Consider the following 21,589-nt stretch of genomic DNA (forward strand, 5'->3'; position numbering starts at 1 on the left):
TCCTTGCGTAAGTGCGGCGACCAAAACTGCACACAGTACTCCAGCTGCGGCCTCACCAGTGCCCTATACAGCTGCAGCAAGACCTCCCTACTTTTATATTCAATCCCCCTCGCTATGAAGGCCAGCATCCCATTCGCCTTCCTGACCACCTGCTGCACCTGCAGGCTGGGTTTTTGCGACTCATGCGCAAGGACCCCGAGGTCTCTCTGCACCGTGGCCTGCTGCAGTTTTTCGCCATGTAAGTAAATTCAGATAAGAGATGGCAGCAAAGTATTTCCATTTTCTCTAACTGTTGTAATGGCTTCAATCAGGCCATTGAGGTTGGCCTTTTGGAGGATGAACCTCCTGTTTAAGGATCCAATTGATGGGCCAGTCAATCTTTTTCTTGTATTTAACTGGGAGTGTCAGTGCCTCTGGCACTCCCGAAGATGGACTGCTGACTGATAGTACTGTGTACTGCTGTTGGAATTGTAAGTAAGGCAATTCTGGTGAAGGGACCTCTGCCTCCGAAGACTTCTTATACCGTAGATGCTCTGGCCACCCAGACTGGTGCTCAGCAGCAATCGTTATCTCACTTAAGATGGCCTGCAGATGAAAAGCTTTGAGGACCACCGTAAAATGTCACTGACGATCAAGTTCTTGTTTAAAGCCAATTTCTCATTCCCTAAACGTAGATTTTCAGGGATTTAAAGATACTGCGAATGTTAGCAACGTCCATATGAAAATTAGATGCTTCAGTTTTAAGTTTATTTATTTGTGTCACAAGGAGGTTTACATTAACACTGCAAAGAAGTTACCCCTAGTTGCCACACTCCGGCGCCTGTTCGGGTACACTGAATGGTGGCACAGTGGTTACCTCTGCTGCCTCACCGCACCAGGAACCTGGGCTTGATTCCCGGCTTGGATCACTCTGTGCGGAGTCTGCATTTCTCCCAGTGTCTGCATGGGTTTCCCCCCACAGTCTGAAAGACGTGCTGGTTAGGTGCATTGGCCAAGCTAAATTCTCCCACAGTGAACCCAAAGAGGTGCCAGAATGTGGCAGCTAGGGGGTTTCCGCAATAACTTAATAGCAGTGTGAATGTAAGCCTACTTGTGACTAATAAATAAATAAAAACTTTAACTGAGGGAGAATTTAGCATGGCCAATGCACCTAACCAGTTGTGACATTAGCTCCAGACTGTTGAACCAACAAAACAGTTTGCCAAATATAATTCTCTTTTCAAAGAAGCTTTAAAAATTTGGTCTGAATCACACTGCTTGAACCTCAGATGAATCCCAAAAGTTTTGAAATGATTATTTAATTAACTTCAACATCAGGCAGTGCAACACCACTGTAAAAAAAAAACTGCATCCACCTTCCACATTGCTGCATTTATTTCTTAGGCAATAAGCAATCTTCCAGGGGCACAGGTAAACACAAATGATAATCTCTTCTGGTTGAATCTTCGCACTGAGCTGTCTGTGGGAGTGCAGTGCATTATTGCCCTGTTCAAAGTTTATTAATGTTACAAGTAGGCTTACATCAACACTGCAATAAAGTTTGTGAAAATCTCCTAGTCGCCACACTCCAGCACCTGTTCAGGTACATTGAGGGAGAATTTAGTACTGCCAATGTATCTAACTAGCATGTCTTTCGGACTGTGGGAGGAAACCCATGCAGACATGGGGAGCACATGCAAACTCTGCACAGTCAGTGACCCAAACTGGGTATTGAATCCATGTCCCTGGCACTGTGAGCTAGCACTGCACCACCTGCCACCCGTTTGAAATGGTGAGTTCAGGATGTGGAAAGAAAAGGCAGGAGACAAGGAGAAAGAGAAGAGTGAGACAGAGTTGAGGAGAGAGCTAGAGTGAAGGGAGGAGAGGTAGAGAGGGTTTGCAAGACAAGAAAGAAGAAGTTCCTAACTCGGGGTAAAAGTCAATGATGTAAGATGCAGATTCTCCAAATGAATAATGTCAGTGGAAAATCTTATAAAAAGCCATTCATCTGCAAAACAAAGAGCTTCTAAGAACACTGAAATTTATTGCCCTACTCGGCATCTGTCTCACATATGGATTCTCTTTCACTCTACTCCGACAAATACAATTGTAAGTCAGGTACTGATTACTCTCTTTGAATTTTTGATATACAGTACAGGCAAACATATGATGTCTTTTTCATTATTTGTGGGACCTGGGTGTTGCTGGATGGCCAGCTTTTATTAGCCATCCCTAGGCCGTGGTGAGCTGCCTTCTTGAATCGTGGCAGTCCATGTGCTGTGGATTGACCCACAATGCCATTAAGAAGGGAACTCTAGGATTTTGACCCAGTGACTGTGAAGGAACGATGATATATTTCCAAGACAGGATGGTGAATGGCTTGGAGGGGAACTTGCAGATGGCGATGTTCCTATGTATCCATTGCCCTTGTCCTTCTAGATGTAAGTGTCCATGCGTTTGGAAGGTACCATCTAAAGATTTTTGGTGAAGTGCTGCAGTGTGTCTGTAGAAAGTAGCAGTTGCTATCAACCGTCGGTAGTGGAGGGAGTGTATGTTTGTGGATATGGTGCCAATCAAGCAGACTGCTGTGTTCTGGATGGCGTCAAGCTTGAGTATTGTTAGAGCAGCACCAATCCACGTAAGTGGGGAATATTCCATCGCACTCCTGATTTGTGTCTTGTAGATGGTGGACAGGCTTTGGGGATTCAGGAGGTTTATTTATTCATTATTGCCACAAGTAGGCTTACATTAACACTGCAATGAAGTTATTGTGAAAATCCCTTAGGTGCCACACTCCGGCACCTATTCAGGTACACAGAGGGAGAATTTAGCATAGCCAATGCATCTAACCAGCACGTCTTTCAGACTGTGGGAGGAACCTGGAGCACCCAGAGAAAACCCACACAGACATGGGGAGAATGTGCAGACACCACACAGTGACCCAAGCCGGAATTGAACACGGTTCCCTGGTGCTGTGGGGCAGCAGTGCTAACAGCTAAGTTTTCCTGTAGAGATTGGAAATTGCAATGGTAAAGCGCAGATTCGATACAGCTTCTCCCATTAGTCATTCATTCTCTACCATGCTGCCAAAGCTCTTTCCAATATTCATACTGATTTCAAACTATCAAAGAGGTTGAGCTTTCAAATACTGCATTCGATAAATCTGCTCACTTTTGGACTGCCATAGAAGTCCAACTCAAAAGGGGAAAAAGATTTGCATTTTAATTGCTTCTTTCACAGTGCCAGAATGTGGCAAACTACTTTCCAGCCAACAAGTGTAGTCATTGTTGTTCTGTAGGAAAAATAGTTCATTCTTGTTGTGCATGAAACAGAACCATCCCCTCAGCCCCTGGCCAAATAGTAGAGTGTAGGTGGGGCTGTCAACTGTCTCACCCCAATCCCTGGATGTTATCGATTATTGAGAAACACTGTAAACATTTACCAGTTGCAGATTCAGGACCAGACCAAACCTGGGACCATAGGGAAGGATTTTTTTGTCCCAATCTTCGAAAGGATTTTTCAGACATGAGGCATAATGTGGCTGTAAGTTGATAGTTAAGAATAGCGCCAAGCATTTTTTTGGCCAATCCTCTGCTTTGTGTTGGGGTTTGGTCTCGACAGATGTTTGACGTCCTCCAGTACCTCGCCCAAAGGGACACTGTTCATGCGCAAGCTTAAAGGCCAACTTTTCAATGGCAAAAACATAGATCTGTGCAAATTATTTCCATGGAAATGCTTCCGAATAGAAAAGGCAATTCTGAAGTAATTATGTTGGATTACTGACAGGATGGCAGGGCACTGAATGCTTTCTTTCCCCCCTCCTCTGAAAACACTAACAGACATGTTCTGTGAAATGTTTGATTTCCAAAGTCAATCAGAGTTGAAATCATTAGCTCCGAAAGCTTCCGTCGCCTGAATAATTAGAGCTGCCATGTTTAATTTTTGAAGGCCTGTGCCTGCCTGCATGTTTTAAACATGGCAAGCAGTAAATATTGTGGAGCCATCCATGCCAGAGCTCTACCATTGTTGGCAGCAGAGTTTGAATACATAACGTAGGAATATCTTTTTCACAAGAAGCCTGGAGTTAACAAGCAGCAATAGCTTTAAGAAAGGGTCGTAGAAGAGAAAAAACAAGCAATGATTAAAACAAGTACAATGCAGGAACAGGCCCTTCAGCCCCCCAAACCCGTGCCGATCATGATGCCCTAACTAAACAAATAAAAATTTTCCGCCCTTACGCAGTCCGTATCTCTCTATTCCCTCCAGGTGCCTTTTAAATGTTGCTAATGTGCCTGCCTCCATCACTTCCTCTGGTAGCGCGATCAAAGTACCCACCAACTCTCTGCCTGAAAGATTTCCCCCGCACGCCTCCCTTAAACTTTCCCCCCCTCACCTTGAACCTGTGCCCCCTTGTAATTGTCTGTTTCACCCTGGGAAAAAGCCTCTGACTATCCAACCTGTCTGTGCCTCTCATAATTTTATCTGTCAGGTCTCCTCTCAGCCTCCATCTTTCCAGTGAAAACAATCCTAAGTTTATTCAACCTCTCCCTATAGCCAACGCTGTCAAGACCAGGCACCAGCCTGGTGAACTTTCTTTGCACTCTCTCCAAAGCTTCCACGTCCTTCTGGTAGTCTGGCGACCAGAACTGCACGCAATACTCTAAATGCGGCCTAACCAAGGTTTTACATAGCTACAACATGATTTGTCAACATATCAAAAGGACACATCTGGATTTACAAAAAGCATTAGAAGATGCGACTGTCTGTTTTGACACAATTACCATTAATGTCCTTCGCCTGAATATATTTGTTGACATAGTGGTTAGCATTGCTGCCTCACAGCGCCAGGGACCCGAGTTCGATTCTCAGCTTGTGTGACTGTCTATGTGGCGTCTGCACTTTCTCCCCGTGTCTGCGTGGCTTTCCTCTAGGTGCTCTGGTTTCCTCCCACAGTCCAAAGATATGTGGGTTAGGTGGATAGGCCATGCTAAATTCCCCCTTAGTATCAGGGAACTATCTAGGACAAATGCAAGAGGTTATGTGGATAGGGCTTGGGCGGGATTGTGTCAGTGCAGATTTGATGGGCCGAATGCACTGTAGGATTCTATGATTACATCCTTGCCTGCTCATTAACCAGCAGAAACATATTTTGGCAGAATTAATTTTGCAATAACACATTGGTTTCAATTCAATAAACTAGCAATTTAGTACTCAATATTGAGATTGAAAAGGTAGGCTAATGGGGAGTTGTCTCATTGTTATCTGTTGAATACCATCAGCCATCTTGTAAAGATAAAGGTTCACAGAAAGGCTTTTGTTCTTCAAACTAAATTACTCATTTTGCATAGTTCCACTGTTCCAAAGCAACAGTGGCAAACACACTAACAAATAGAACAACCCATCAAAGATTATTTTTTTCTGGCTAATTAAGCATGATTGCCTATAATATTCCATTAAGATACACAGACAAACGTGAGCATTCATTTACAAAATATCAATGTTTCTTAAGTCCTTTAATAAAAAGATTAATCACTGTTATGAAAACCAAGCAGTATTGGCACAATAAGGGTGATGAGATTGCTCAAAACTAAACATTGATAGATTGCAGGGGCGTTTACCAATTACGTTATACATAATGACAAGAATCAGATGATGCCATTTTCAAAATTCCGACAAACACTTCCTACAAAAACGGGTTGGAAAAAAATGTTAGAAAGCACGACCGTCAAGGAGAAGTCTAGGCTAACGGTTTGGAAGCAGCAAACGGTGGCAGGAGATGAGGTTGCAGGTTTCAGGACACCAGGGATGGAGACCATAGCAAGAAATCCAACAGTCGACTGGTCAAACAATCAGCGACCCACCATCAACTTCAGAATATAGCTGAAGGTGAGGCAGCAGACAGGAGATCATTGCAATAGTGCACATAATTAACATACACATATCACAGAATCCCTACCGTGCAGAAGGCCCTTTGGCCCATCGACTCTATACCAACCACAAGCCCACCCAGGCCCCATTCCCACAACCCCTCACACTTACTGTGCTAATCCCCTTGACATTAAGGTCAATTTAGTATGGCCGAGCAACCTAACCTGCATATCTTGGGAGGAAAACGGAGTAGTTGGAGGAAACCCTCGCAGATACAAGGAGAATATGCAAACTCCACTCAGACAGAGACCCAAGGCCGAAATTAAACCTGGGTCCCTGGCAGCAGCGCTATCCCCCGTGCCACCGTGCAGTTATATCCCAATTATTGGGAAATTATCTTTAACTCATCACTGCCAATTACTCTACAAATAATTTAGATTAACAGAAGCAAAATAGCCACAGAATGGATATGGGTCCCTTTTTTGAGGAACAAGTTGAGAAATCAGTATCTGAACCATGAAGTTCCCTGTCCTTCTTTCTGACAATAAAATTCAGAAGTGTGCGTTCTGATGGAGTCATGAATGTTCTCAAGATTAACACAAGAGTAAAATCACACTTACTGCCCAGGTTTTTGAGAGTCTGAATATTGGCGCACTTTGTAGACCTGAGACCACGGCCATGAGGGAATGAAGGTTATTCAATTCGAGCAACTTCTGGAAACGAGGACAAAATAAATACAATCAGCGCTGCAACATCTTCTCCAGAGGAAGGGCTAAACAAGAAAACTGGCCGGCTCAAATTCAAGTCGGCTATCTTAACATGCCACAGAATACTTCTTAAGTTAAAGTTTGTTTATTAGTGTCGCAAGTAGGCTTACAATAACACTGCAATGCAACGCTGTGAAAATGCCCTAGTCCCCACACTCCAGCACCTGTTCGGATACACTGAGGGAGAATTTAGCGAGGCCAATGCACCTAACCAGCATGTCTTTTGGACTGTGGGAGGAAACTGGAGCACTGGGAGAAAACCCATGTAGACATGGGGAGAACATGCAAACTCAAACGTGCAAACTGGTCACCTGAGGTTGGCATTGAACCCGGGTCCCTGGTGCTGCGAGGCTGCAGTGTTAATCACTGTATCGAATTGTTTGGGCAATTATGAGGAGAAGTGTACAGGAGATCAGGGATGGGGAATGGAAGAGTACAGGCTGGGACAAACAATAAGAGGAATTGCAGTGTTGATTTGTAATCAAGAGTAAGGATTTGGAATTGAACTCATTACGGGACAGGACACGAGTAATGGAGCAACAAAACAATATCGAAGTAACAGTATTTTGGATAACACTGATGTGTCGACTGTTCCATCTGCAGAAGAACCAACCAGAAAGCAGGCTGGGGTGGGAGCAGGGGGTCACCCTGTTGAGCTCAGGTTTCTGTTCCAGAACCTCCTCAGGAGCTGATTGCAGCCCTGAGGCTGCAGGCCTCTGAATTGTTAGTTGTATGTAAATAAACATTGCAATTGTTCTTTAGCTAACTGGTGAATAGGGAGTTATTACTGAAGATTGGGATGGAGGATAAGCATTTCAGTATAGCTAAGGGTGAGGCACATGCTGAGTAGTTAGACATGGGCGATCTTGTTGAGGGATAGGATATGGAAACTCCACTCGGGGTCAAAGCAGGAGGTCAAACTTGCTGTCTCCATTGTTCTGCTCAAACAAGCAGCCAGTGGCTCGAGTAGAGCTTTTAATAGATCTTTTTTTAGCCTATTTTTGCACCCATGCTGTGGTTTTTACCCTTTGGGGAACAGTGGGGAAATGGTGGAAGGATTCCCGGGCTGACTATCGGCCTGCTGAACCGCACTGAATGCTCCTTCAATGGCCAACAGGTTGTGGTGGTGAACTCGAACCAGGAGCGTCGGGTCCAGCTGTCGGAACGCTAACACTGTGCCACAAGGCTCATCTTAGAAGGAAATGAATAAGATGTTGTCCCAATGTTCAATGTCAGGTGAGTTCATAGTGTAATTTCATAGTTAATTTTAGTGCACCTGACTGGTTTTGCTTTTGAATCTATTGGAATAAAACAGGTCATTGGCTCTGTGGGTGTAAATGGTTATGGCTCTTGCACTATGAATAGAATTACATTGTAAATGTACCAAAATATTCTAACACATCAGCGAGGAATTTCTTACCTTAGCTAGTTTTATAAAATGGCTCAATATTTCTGCTCTTATTTTCAAAGTCTGGGCGGTCAGGATCTCGCGAACAATCCAGAAACTGACCTGTGGGGGAATGCAGAAAGTTTAGCCATGTTTGAGATTTCTGGATATCTGTGTGATCTGGTGCTCAGGAGGGCTCTATTGTGAGGAAACCTCCAAGTTATAGACACTTCCTCATGTGGTCATCTTCCAGTAACACTGGCAAGGCTGATGAAGGGGTGCACACTGTACATTACTACACCCTTTGTGCTGAAGGTCTGAAATACTTGGCCCCGAAGCCACGTTTCAAAATAGCAGTCAGGTGAAATGTAGGATTCCTCAATGACCTGCTCCTCCAATCACAGGCTGCTTCTCTCCCTCTTGTCGCTGGTAGGCTCATTGGTGTGAGGGAAGCATCGAACACCAGGCTGAGAGTTTAGGCCCCGGGAGCCCAGGCAGTGGAAGTACTGGGGTGTGAGGTCCAAGGGGAGGGTTCATTTATTCATTTTAATTAGTGCCACAAGTCGGCTTACATTAACACTGAAATTATCAGAAATCTCCCAATCGCCACACTCTGGCATCTGTTTGGGTACACTGAGGGAGAATTTAGCATGGCCAATACACCTAACCAACACATTTTTTCGGACTGTGGGAGGAAACCAGAGCACCCGAAGGAAACCCACACAGATAGCGGAGAACGTGCAGACTCTGCACAGACAGTGACCCAAACGGGGAATCGAACTTGGGTCCTGGCACTGAGAGGCAGCAGTGCTAACCATTGTGTCACCATGCCACCCTACAGGGCTGGGAGGAGAGGGGAGAATTGATTGGCATGCACAAGTGCTTTGGTCATTTAAGCTATTGCTATGGTATTGCCTTTTCTCCCCCCAAATCCAGTTTAAAGTTGTTCAAGAGCTAAAATGGAAACGTGCCCCCCCTCCCCCCCTCAGCCACATGTGAAAAGGTTAGACAGTCAAAGTTAGCACAGCTGCCTCAGAGCTCCAGGGACCCAAGTTCAATTCCCAACTTGGATCACTGTCTGTGCGGAGTCTGCACGTTCTCCCCGTGTCTGCGTGGGTTTCCTCCCACAATCAAAAAGATGTGCAGTTTAAATGGATTGGCCATGCTAAATTGCCCCTTAGCATTAGCGGGGAATTACAGGGATAAATATGTGGGGTTACAAGGAAATGGGGCTTGTATTGGTGCAGGCTAGATGGGCCAAATGGCCACCTCCTGCACTGGAGGGATTCTATGGTTCTATAATTCTATTCTAAAACATGAATTTATACAAGCTTTCTTCTGAAGGTGAAAGAAATGTGAATGAACGGCAGAGATCTGTGAATACAATCAGCATTTGCACAGATCCAATACCATTCAGTGCTAGCATGAAAATTAGGCTAATTTTGGATACGTTCTAATTGCAGAATTCACGCAGCATCCAATTGTCAGCACCCTGTCAAACCAAGACTTAGAATTTATTATACTCTCACTCTCCAACATTCAGCATAAATTGATAATTTAACATTAAGCTGTCTTTATAAACATGTACACTGTGTTGCTTTAGGGCCACTACATTAATTCATAAAAATTCATTGCAGAAAAAATAAACAATAGCGATGGTCAGAATGCTGATGGGCTGTGATATACTTGGAGGGTGTGGTGATGGAGGTTAATTCAGACAAGCTGTTAGTTGGCAGTACACGTGATCCATTAACTTGCATCTCAGCCTTTTCACTTACTTCCATTTATTTGGCTAAGCTTAGTTTAAAGATTGTAAATAATAACTGCAGGAACTGTGAAGGAAGACCACCCATTCCATAATCTCAGCAGAAGTGTCCCAATAGATAATTACCTACCAAAGAATTCAAGTTCAGGACAATTTAGTATGGCCAATCCACCTAATCTGCACACCTTTGTACTACGGGAGAGAACCGGTGCACTTGGAGGAAGCCCACGTAGACATGGGGAGAATGTGCAAACTCCACACAGACAGTGACTCAAGGCTGGAATTTAATCTGGGTCCCTGGCACTGAGAGGCAGCAGGGCTAACCACTGTGTCACCATACCGCTCACCCCAACCCTCTGACCCCAACAGTTATCGTCAAACGGCCAATACAACTGAAACACAAATTCTCATTCTAATATTTAAATTGTCAACCCATTTTTTGGAGAGGTCAGCCACCTACCCATTTCTGTTAAAACAGGATTCGAGTTGGGACTTGGATTTTTTTTAAACACTATAATTTCACCTGACTCAGTCACCAGGTGTGACAACTGGTTTCGGGGAAGGGCTTGCTTTATTTAAGTGCCCAGTTTAAAGTCAGGCCTCAATACAAATCTAAATTCGTAACAAAACAATGAAGAGAGAACTGAAATCCCCTGGACAAGTGTCTCAGACTGAAGTGGTGTTGCTATTAGAGACATGTCACCTCCTTAAAATGATCAGAAACAAACAATCCACACACGTGCGCACACGAATAGGATATCAATTCACAAAGTAGGGAACGGATTTCCTTATAGACTTCCTCGTTTTCCTGTCTGGTTTACCTCGTATGTGCAGGACATGAAAATTAACTACAAGATATGGTACACCATCACAAAAGCACTGCAGTACGTACTTGATTAAACCGTCTTGTAAATGCAACGATATTTGGCGCCAGGATATGTTTGTCTTTCTTATTCCATCCACAGCTAGTCAGTTCCTGGGAATTAAAAGATCAGACAGAATCAATAACAATTTAAACACTTAGAATCTCGACAGTGCAGAAAAAGGCTATTCCACCTAACCTGCACATCTTTAGAGAACTACAAAAGGTCATGAATGTAGGTTAGGTGGATTGGACAAAGTTGCCTAATTTTTTTTTGAGAATAACTGAATCCTAACCATTTAGCATCTCAAATGACGCAACGCTGAACTCCCAGTGAGATCCAAAGCAATATTGCTTTGGATGGTTGCTCGTGAATTTGCAGTCAATTTTGTGTGCTGCTTTCAGTTATTAAGAATCAGCAATACATAATGAATGGAAAGCTGGCACAAACTTACATTCCCACCATCAGCAGCACCCTGAAAGGAATTTGGGTTTCTAATGATACAAGGTTTCAAAGGAAAGATAGTCGTGGGAGATATGGCAGGAGAGAAGAAAACCATGCAAGTAAAAGGAGGAAAAGTTGCCAGCTTGGGATGAAAAAAACAAGAACATTCTAACTTTTTACATAAGTTTTCGTAGAATCCCTACAGTGCAGAATGAACCCATCGGAGCCTTCACCGACAACAATCCCACCCAGCCCCTGACACTGTAACGCCACATATTTACCCTGCTAATCCCCCGACACTAATGGGCAATTTACCATGTCCAATCCACCTAACCTGCACGTCTTTAGAGAACTACAAAAGATCTTGAATGTAGCCCAATCCATCACGCAAACCAACCTCCCATCCATTAACTCTGTCTATACTTTGCGCTGCTTCAGCAAAGCAGCCAGCATAATTAAAGACCCCATGCATTGACCTAGGACATTCTTTCTTCCACCTTCTTTCTTTGGTAAAAAGATATAAAAATTTGAGGTGACATACCAACCAACTCAAGAACAGCTTCTTCCCTGCTGCTGTCACATTTTTGAATCGACTTGCCTTACATTAAGTTGATTTTTCTCTACATCCTAGCTATGACTATAACACTACATTCTGCAGTCTGGTTTCTGCACAGCCACTGTGCTGCCCCAAAATTTTAAAGAAATTAGAGTTACCGATACATTAGCAATATATTGACTGTTCTTGCATTTTTGTTTCATGAAAACTGTTCAACTTGAAGACTGTAAACTAGTAGTAATTTGTTAACTTGCGCTGGCAATTAATAAGTACCTCACATCTATTCAACTGGAGAGACCACATGACAGCAGGTTATAGTCCAACAGGTTTATTTGAAACCACAAGCCTTCGGAGCAGTGCTCCTTCATCAAGTAAAGCCAGTATTTAATTACCCATCCCTAAGTACCCTTGAAAAGGTGATGCTGAGCTGCCTTCTTTAACTGCTGCAGTCCATGTGGTGTTGGTCCACCCACAATGCTGTCGGGGAGGGAGTTCCAGGATTATGTTTCAGTGGTGATGAAACAACAGTGCTATAGTTCCAGGTCAGCATGGTGTGTAACTGAGCAGAGATCCTGGTGGTAAAAGAGTTCCTCTCTTTGCTGCTGCCTCTATTCTTATTGGTGATGAGAACAGCCTGCATTTTACCTGCATTGCGCGGGGTGGGGGGGGGGGGGGGGGGGGGGGGAGATGGGGGGGAGCTGCTCAATACCTAAGAAAGTCTTTCCATGCATCAGAACTATACAATGTAGTTGTCAATATTAGTTACCGCCACTGATGCATAAGAGCAATTGTAGCTGATGTGTCTTCCCAGACAAAGGGTGGAATTTTCCCATCCCACCTACCATGGGAATTGGAGCAAGCAGCAGGGGTGGGAGGTGGTAGAGAGACCAAGCAAATGTCCGTTGACCTTGGGCGGGATTTTCTGGTATTGGGCTGAGTGCGGCCGGAAAATCTCGCCCATAGTGTTTTACATCACCAGTTGAAGAGGAGAGAGTGGGAGAGAGAGAGAGAGAGACAGAGAGACTACACATGCCAACATAAGATCAGTGTCAAAAAGGGGAAGGTGTCTGCTGGAGCAACCTACAAATTACTTAAAAGGTGAAGAGACCAACTTAGAATAACACATTTAACATTCCCGATCCAAATATTCCTTCTACAGAACTGAAGCAATGTACGGAAGTGTGTGTTCGGAAAGGAGGTGGGGCAGAATAGAAGACCAGGGCAAAGGAGAGATTGCCAAATTCGTCCTGGATGTAAGGGGCGTGTTAATGGTTCCATTAAGGGGTGAAGAATGCTAATAGTGGCTAAAGGCAAGATAACAGAATGTGGTAATGGGAGAAACGGAACAGCAAGGGACAGGTAGCCAAGTGGGGGAGGGGTGGGGCTGTGTTGGGGCAGGCCACAAAGATAAAAAACATCAAACTGCAAAACAAAAAGGTCAGGGAAGGGGTGGGGTGGTGAGGAGTGTGCTAAAGATTGAGGCTGAAGTTTACTGTCTAAAGTTGTTTAACTCTTAATGGCACCAATTATATAATTCTGAACATTTCCATCCTTCTTTAGTTCTGTAGGACGAGGATCATTTAGATCAGAAACATTAACTCTGTTTCACTCTCCACAGATCATAGAATCATAGAAACCCTACAGTGCAGAAAGAGGCCATTCGGCCCATTGAGTCTACACCGACCACAATCTCACTCAGGCCTTCCCCTGTATCCCTACATATTTTACCCGCTAACCCCTCTAACGTACGCATCTCAGGACACTAAGGGGTAATTTTAACATGGCCAACTAACCTAACCCGCACATCTTTTGGACCGTAGGAGGAAACCGGAGCACCCGGAGGAAACCCACGCAGACAGGAGGAGAATGTGCAAACTTCACACAGACAGTCAGTGGCCCGAGCCGGGAAGCGAACCTGGGTCCCTGGAGCTGTGAAGTAGCAGTGCTAACCACTGTGCTGCCAGACATGTTGAGTTTATCCAGCATTTTCTGATTTTGTTTCAGGTTTCCAGCATGTGTGGTATTTTGCTTTTGCAATGACACATTGACCAGCTACGTAAATGCTTCTTCACAAGCACGCCCTGTACTTGCTTATTAAAATACCATCCAGAAGCTTTAACGGCTCTCTCCAACTGCTTGCCAAGTCACAATTGCTTCTTTCCATTCTGAAACTGGAGTACCCCTTTGACATTCAACTGAAATGCTCTGGACTAAATGTGTCAGTACAATGGACAGGAGAAAGGAAAGTGTTGAGTATCTGTAAGCAATTGATTTTTTTTGTTACTAAGCAAAGTATGATCTTTATTGACAAAAGCGAAGAATAGATTTCCAACAAAATGCAGTCAAATTGGCACTAGTTTTTAAAGTTTAAAAGTTTATTATTAGTCACAAGTGAGGCATACATTAACACTGCAATGAAGTTACTGTGAGTCGCCACACTCCAGCCCCTATTTGGGCCAATGAAACTAACCAGCACTTCTTTCAGACTGTGGGAGGAAACCGGAGCACCCGGAGGAAACCCATGCAGACATGGGGAGAACTTGCAAACTCCACACAGTGACCCAAGCTGGGAATTGAACCCGGGTCCCTGGCACTGTGGGACAGCAGTGATAACCACTGTGCCACCGCTTTGGCCGTAACAGACACCGATTGGATTCTGATCCACTGCTGAAATGTTGACTTTTATTAGGGCAGGAAATCATGTTAAATCAGCAGGGAATCCTATTAAACACATTTACAGAATAAGCTCGTCATCCCCACAAACATCTGGCATTGTCGACATCTCGCAACTGCTCAACACTAAAACCACTATTGTTAACTGCGCAGTTACATCAAAAGGCCCTTCCACTGATCCAAGGGTCAGAATTTTACTGCTCCACCTGCCACAGGAATCAGAGCAGGCGAGAGGTGGACCATAGACAGGGCTGTTGACTCGTGTGGCATGTTACGGTTTTGGGACGAGCAAGGCTGTAAAACCCTGCCCAAAAGAAGTCACAATGACAAATAACTAGACTTTAAGAGATTGAGTATACCTGCTGTGTGTGAATTGCTAACTGAAAACTCCTTTCACTCCTGCCGCAATTACACTCTCTGAAAATCATTACAGAGGAGTGCAAACCAGTTATTTCCATTTTTGTGCATCATTGTCCATCACCTTCCACTGCTAGAATGTGAGCTTTTGTGAAGATCAGTAGAATCCCTACAGTACATGAGGAGGCCATTTGGCCCATTAAGTCTATACTGACCACAATCCCACACAGGCCCTATTCCCTAACCCCACACATTTACCCTGCTCATTCCCCTGACACTAAGGGGGCAATTTAGCATGACCAATCAACATAACCTGCACATCTTTGGAGGGGGGGGGGGGGGGTAACCTGAGCACCTGGAGGAAGCCCACGCAGGCATGAGGAGAATGTGCAGACTCCACATAGACCCAAGGCTGGAATTGAACCTGGGTCCTTGGTGCCAATGAAACTAACCAGCACTTCTTTCAGACTGTGGGAGGAAACCGGAGCACCTGGAGGAAATCCACGCAGACATGAGGAGAATGTGCAGACTCCGCATAGACCCAAGCTTTAACGGCTCTCTCCAACTGCTTGCCAAGTCACAGTTGCTTCTTTCATTCTGAAACTGGAGTGCCCCTTTGACATTTAACTGAAATGCTCTGGACTAAATGTGTCAGTACAATGGACCCGCATAGGCTCAAGGCTGGAATTGAACCTGGGTCCTTGGTGCCGTGAGGCACCAGTGCAAATTATTGTGCCACTGTGCCATCCAGATATAGATATAGCATCATTGTCTTTCTCAAAAGCAAACAGCTGAAGCGTGGAAAGGCAACAGCAGTAACCATCCCACCTGTTTATTCAGCTAGCTCTGTGATTAAATGGTTTTGATCAAAGAGGCAACACTCACTGCTGACATCAAAATAAAAGGGCCCACAAAAAAAAAATCCAATGATCACTACGGCACAAATTTCATCTTTCGTGGCAATTATTTCATTCTGGCTCCAGCTTCAGGGATCTCTAGACATCAGTAACAGTGATGTCACCAAACAGACCAATCAGCCAATCACCAAGTCGAATTCCCACAAAGAGCAAAGCAGGGAGTGGAAAACACATTTTATCTTTCACTTTTTACATTCTATTTATCTTACAGAAAGCAAAATAAAGCTTGGGGCATAAACATGGGATTAAGTCAGATGTTGAACAGTCATTAGCAAACTTAGGCACTATAAGCACCATTCGTGATCCCCCAATGCGGAAACAGTCCACACCCAAATGCAACAGGACTTGGACAATATCCAAGCTTGGGCTGACAAGCAACTTTCAAGCCATGCAATTTACAACAAGACAGAATCTAACAACTATCTCTTAACATTCAATGGTATTACCATTGCCGAATCCCCCACGATCAACATCCTGGGAGTTACAATCGACAGGAAACTGAACCTGAATAGCTATGTAAATACTGTGCCTTCCAGAGCAGGTCAAAGGCTAGAAATCCTGTGGCAAGCAATTTACTTCCTTACTCCTCACTGCCTGGCCACAAAATACATGGTGGCACAGTGGTTAGCACTGCTGCCTCACAGCGCCAGGGACCTGGATTCAGTTCCAGCCTTGGGTGACTGTGGAGTTGGCACGTTCTAACAATGTCTGCATGGGTTCCCTCCGGTTGTTCCTTCTACACCGTAGGGATTTTATTCCACAAGGCACTATTCAAGAGCGTAATGGAATATCTCCCCTTGCCTGGCTGAATGGAACCATAGTCAAAAAGACGGACAAATCTGACAGGTAAGGGTATTGTATTTCCCAAAATACAATACTATGTTCATGAATCACAGAGAGTCGATATGAAGTTGCAACATGTAATAAAAAAAGCAAATGGGATGTTGGTATTTATTGCAAAAGACTGGAGTATAAAAGTAGAGAAGTGTTGTTGCAAATGTATTGGGTGCTAGCGGGACCACATCTGAAGTACTGTGTCCAGTTTTGGTCTCCTTATTTGAGCAACGATGTGGTGACACTGAAGGCAGTTCAGAGAAGGTTTACCACATCGATTCTGGGGATGACGAGATTAACATATAAGGAGAGACTAAACAGCTTGGGCTTACAGTCCCTGGAGTTTAGAAGGATGAAGGGGGAGCTGATCGAGTATCTAAAAATTTTAAAAGGGATTGATAAAGTAAATGTGGACCAAACGTTTCCTCTTATAGGCAATCTCGAACAAGGGGTCACAGGGTATAGGTTGAGAGGTGGTGGATTTAACAGTGAGATGAGGAGGAACTACTTCTCGCAGAGGGTGGTGAATTTGAGAGACTCGTTGCCCCATGATGCAGTGGAGTCCGAATCGTTGAATGGTTTCAAGGAGACAGATATATTTCCGATTTAAAGAGAGGATTAGGGGACATATTTATAATATGGGGAACAGGTGAGGAGATGGATTTGAGACCAGGGAGGGATCAGCCGTGATCTGATTGAATGTTGGAGCAGGCTCGAAGGGCTGATTTGCCTGCTTCCACTTCTACTTCCGATGTTCCCAACAAGACATCTGAGTGAACAAAGTGACAACTTTTGAAGGGAGAAAATTATACCTATAGGACACCCATTGTAAGTTTCTAAAGTCACAGAAAATGCTCAATCACAGGTGTCAGTAATGATAGCTGTTTAAGCCTAACAACATAGCGTTCACTGTGCTTCTGCATCACTGTGTCAAAAACTTGGAAATTCCCTACAATGGGATTGTTGGAGTTTTATCAGCACAGGAATTTGAGCCCTTTGGCACCTCCCCAAAGCATCCAAGAATGGACAAGGAATGTGATCTTTCAATCATAGCTCTCAGCCCTAAAACAGGAAGTAAATCCTACACCAAAACATTTGCTTGCTAAAATTTGGTTTACAAATAAATCTGATAATTTTCCGTTGGAATTGTCCCAGCACACATTACTTCACATCTGTGGGATGTCTTGTCAAGTTATTCCCATGGTGACACTTTCATCAAGATATTTAAAGCGACTGCTACTTTGATTTGATCTGTCACATGTATTAGTATACACTGACAAGTACTGTTTCTTGCGGGCTGTACAGGCAAAGCATACAGTTCATAAAGGAGGAAACAGAGAGTGCAGAATGTAGTGTTACAGTCATAGCTAGGGTGTAGAGAAAGGTCAACTTAATGCAAGGTAAATCCATTCAAAAGTCTGACAGCAGCAGGGAAGAAACTGTTCGAGTCGGTTGGCACATGACCTCAGACTTCTGTATCTTTTTCCCGACAGAAGGTGGAAGAGAATGTCAGGGATGCGTGGGGTCGTTAATTATGCTAGCTGCTTTGCTGATGCAGCAGGAAGTGTAGACAGAGCCAATGGATAGGAGGCTGGTTTGCATGATGGATTGGGCTACATTCACGACCTTTTATAGTTCCTTGCGGTCTTGGACAGAGCAGGAGCCATACCAAGCTGTGACACAACCAAAAAGAATGCTTTCTATGATGCATCTGTAAAAGTTGGAGAGAGGCGCAGCTGACATGCCAAATTTTCTTAGTCTTCTGAGAAAATGGACGTGTTGGTGGGCTTTCTTAACTATAGTGTCGGCATGGGGGGCCCAGGGTGTAGAGAAACATCAACTTAGTGCGAGGTAGCAGCTCCATTCAAAAGTCTGATGGCAGCAGGAACAAAGCTATCCTGGAGTTGGTTGGTACATGACCTCAGAAACATTAGACCACTGGAAACATTAACCTTTACCCTAAAGTTCATGCTGTAGAGTTTCTGCATCCATTCAAAATGCTGCAGTGAAATAATACACCCGAGATGGTTCAGATGGCATTGAGCTCATGATAGCATTGGGAAAGACCATCTGCTTCAGAATGGTTCCCCAAAACATGCATACCCAAAACTGTGAATTGTTTAAAAGATGATCAAATTTACCACCTTGGATCCAACCAGACCTGGTCCAAGAATACACATAATGCTGATTACTTTCTTTTCTTATAATGGTAGTAAATCTACTTAACTAAACTGGATCTGTTCACACATAATTGGCAAATTACCCCTGTTACATTTGCAGCCGGGTGGCCTTGGAGAGGGAATGCGCGATATCCGCTGGCACGCTTCAGGCCTTTTTTAACGTTCTGGGTACCCAGGTTCAAATCCCGCCATGGCTGATGATGGAATTTGAATTCAATAAAATATATCTGGAATTTAGAATCTACTGATGACCACAAAACCACTTTCAATAATCGGATAAACCTCATCCGGTTCACTAATGTCCTTTAGGGAAGGAAATCTGCTGTCCTTACCCAGTCAGGCCTACACTTTACTCCAGAGCCACAACAATGTGGTTGACTCTCAACTAACTTCTGAAATGGCCTAGCCAAGGGCAACTAGGGATGGGCAATGCCAGCCAGCGACGCCCATGTCCCACGAATGACTAAAAGAAAAATGACTGATGGACACTGTAGATTATTGCCTCTGGGTGTGATATTTTAGTTTAATGAGTTAAGTTTCATTTTGATGTTTTATTTTAGTTACAGGGCCCTACCAGGGCCTGTCATCCCCCCGAGCATTTTTGTTTAATGATTATCGGTTCATTAACAGAGTATAATTGACTAACCATTTTGTTTCAGTAGTGGTATTCGTTCAGGGTGAACCTATGTTGCAACCTAAGGATTGGCATTTTCAATACTCAAAATTAATTCAACAATGCAACATGTAAAGGACAGATTGGTACCTGACAGCAAGATCGGTCATTCTCTGAATACCTGGCTAAAAATTCCAAAAGGACTAAACCTGACCTATGGTACAGAACTGGGTTCAATCGGAGGCTCAGACCAAGAGGTGCAATTGGTTTTAGGGTCAGAGGAGGAAAGAATGTTTAAACGATCATGGAAAATCCCAGATCGAAGAAGAGGGACACAAATGTTATCTGCAAACGAGGGCATTTAGTCTGAATCTCACCTAGACCAGGACAAAACCTGTTGCTGACTAACCTAAAGTTCCAGTGCGGTTTTCTAACAGACACGTGGACTTCTCTGTAGCAAACAGAAAACGTGATCATAACTCTTGGAATCAAGCCCCTTCACTAACTCCTATGTATTGTTCTTTGAAAAACTGTTACTTCAGTTTAAGTTTATTTAGTAATATCACAAGTAGGCTTACATTAACACTGCAATGAAGTTACTGTGAAAATCTCCTAGTTGCCACACTCAGACACCTGTTCAGGTACATCAACGGAGAATTTAAGCAGTCTATCATTCAAGTTCCTGTTTTGATTATTGTTATGGAACCAGATTAATACGTGCATGATTCTAGAACAAGCTTTGAAAATTAAAAACAAAATCAGGGAGAAAGCTGTTAAGGGAATTAAATGAAAATCATTCTGTCTTTTAACAGTTAAAGACATGCCACTCAAATGTACAAAGCCACATATATGCATTTATTCCCTATTTTCTTTTCCAATTAAACTGCTATATTTTCTTCCCCCAATATTCTTGGGGGTACACTTTCTTCCACTTGATCAGTTCACCAAATTGGAAGTAGTCGGCTGAAAGTTAGATCAGACAGACTTGCGGTTTCTTTGGCAGTCTGCACATGTGGAGCAGCTCCAGTCTATAGGGAGACTGGGGTTCCAGTGACTCTGTTTACTCTGCCTCTCTCTCTCCACAGCCAAAGTAACTGCAAGTAATGAGTATGTAAATGTTAAGAAAGTGAGGCAGGTCAATGGTGCAACCGACTGCACAAAGTATCCTTATGCCAGTGAACTGCAGTGTAATCTATCTCAACTGCCTCCCTAAGTTTTAGCATCCACAAGCTTAACTTTGATTGGATTTCAACGTCTAAGACATTCATGCAGATGAGGAACAGTCTGGGCCTCCTGCCCAATGCATGCGACACTCCACTCAGTAACCAGAGCCTAAAATAATTCTGCTAACGGGTACCCGCTGCTTTCTTTCCTTCATGGCCAGACGTAGCTTGAACTCCCGCTGTGTTCAACTTCAATGCACCTTTCATAGGGAACTCTGTCAAAGGAATTTTCTAAACCTTGGTACATATGGTCTCCAACTCACCACTTGGGACGTTACTTCCTCAAGAAACCTCTAGCAGTTTCACCCGCCAAGAATTTCCCCAGGTTTAAACCATGTTCATTGTCACTGATCAGATTTAGAGTCCTTCATTTCCCCAAGTGTTGCTGGAGTTGACCAAACCAGGTTTGGCTCTTTTTTTGGAATTAGCAGCACTTGAGTTTATTTAAACCAATCTACTAACACAATAAGTACGTTTTTAAACAATTTATAAATCTGTTACCTTTCCCCATCCACAATCATTATATTTTCCCTACATGTTGCATTTAAACCACAAACCTCATCAGATTATGGGGAGATGGTGATGTAGTCGTATTGTCACTGGACTAGTAATTCAGAGACCTGGGTTAATGCTCCAGGGGCCCAGGTTCAAATCCCACCAGGGTAGATGGTGAAATTTAAATTCAATAGAAGAAAATCTGGAATTAAAAGTGACCATGACATCATCATCGTAAAAACTCACCTGGTTCACTAATGTCCTTTAGGGACGGAAATAGAATCACAGAACCCTACAGTGCAGAAAGAGGCCCTTCGGCCCATCGAGTCTGCACTGAACACAATCCCAACCAGGCCCTACCCCCATATCCCTACATATTATACCCACTAATCCCTCTAACCTATGCATCCCTGGACACTAAGGGGCAATTTCTTAGCATGGCCAATCAACCTAACCCACACATCTTTGGACTGCGGGAGGAAACCGGAGTACCCGGAGGAAACCCATGCAGACATGAGGAGAATGTGCAAACTCCAGACAGACAGTGACCCGAGCCGGGAATCGAACCCAAGAACCTGGAACTGTGAAACAGCAGTTCGAACCACTGTGCCGCCCCAATCCATTTTGGTCTAAATGTGACTCCAGACCCTGCGCAGAACTCTTGGAGG

General features: G+C 43.9%; 1 protein-coding gene across 2 annotated transcripts in view; it reads right to left on the reverse strand.

The window, feature by feature from the left end:
* Positions 1-21,589, reverse strand: part of ralgps1 (Ral GEF with PH domain and SH3 binding motif 1) — a 710,183-nt gene that overhangs the window by 489,893 nt on the left and 198,701 nt on the right. For both annotated transcript variants that reach the window (XM_080211962.1, XM_080211961.1), the window contains exons 6-8: positions 10,659-10,742; positions 8,035-8,124; positions 6,468-6,560 (exon numbers count right to left, since the gene is read on the reverse strand). In XM_080211962.1, coding sequence (XP_080068088.1) covers positions 6,468-6,560; positions 8,035-8,124; positions 10,659-10,742 — 267 coding nt within the window. The remainder of the gene's footprint in view (positions 1-6,467; positions 6,561-8,034; positions 8,125-10,658; positions 10,743-21,589) is intronic.

The sequence above is a fragment of the Carcharhinus amblyrhynchos genome, chromosome 25 (genome assembly GCF_965287045.1).
Source record: "Carcharhinus amblyrhynchos chromosome 25, sCarAmb.v2.hapA, whole genome shotgun sequence".
NCBI lineage: Eukaryota > Metazoa > Chordata > Chondrichthyes > Carcharhiniformes > Carcharhinidae > Carcharhinus > Carcharhinus amblyrhynchos.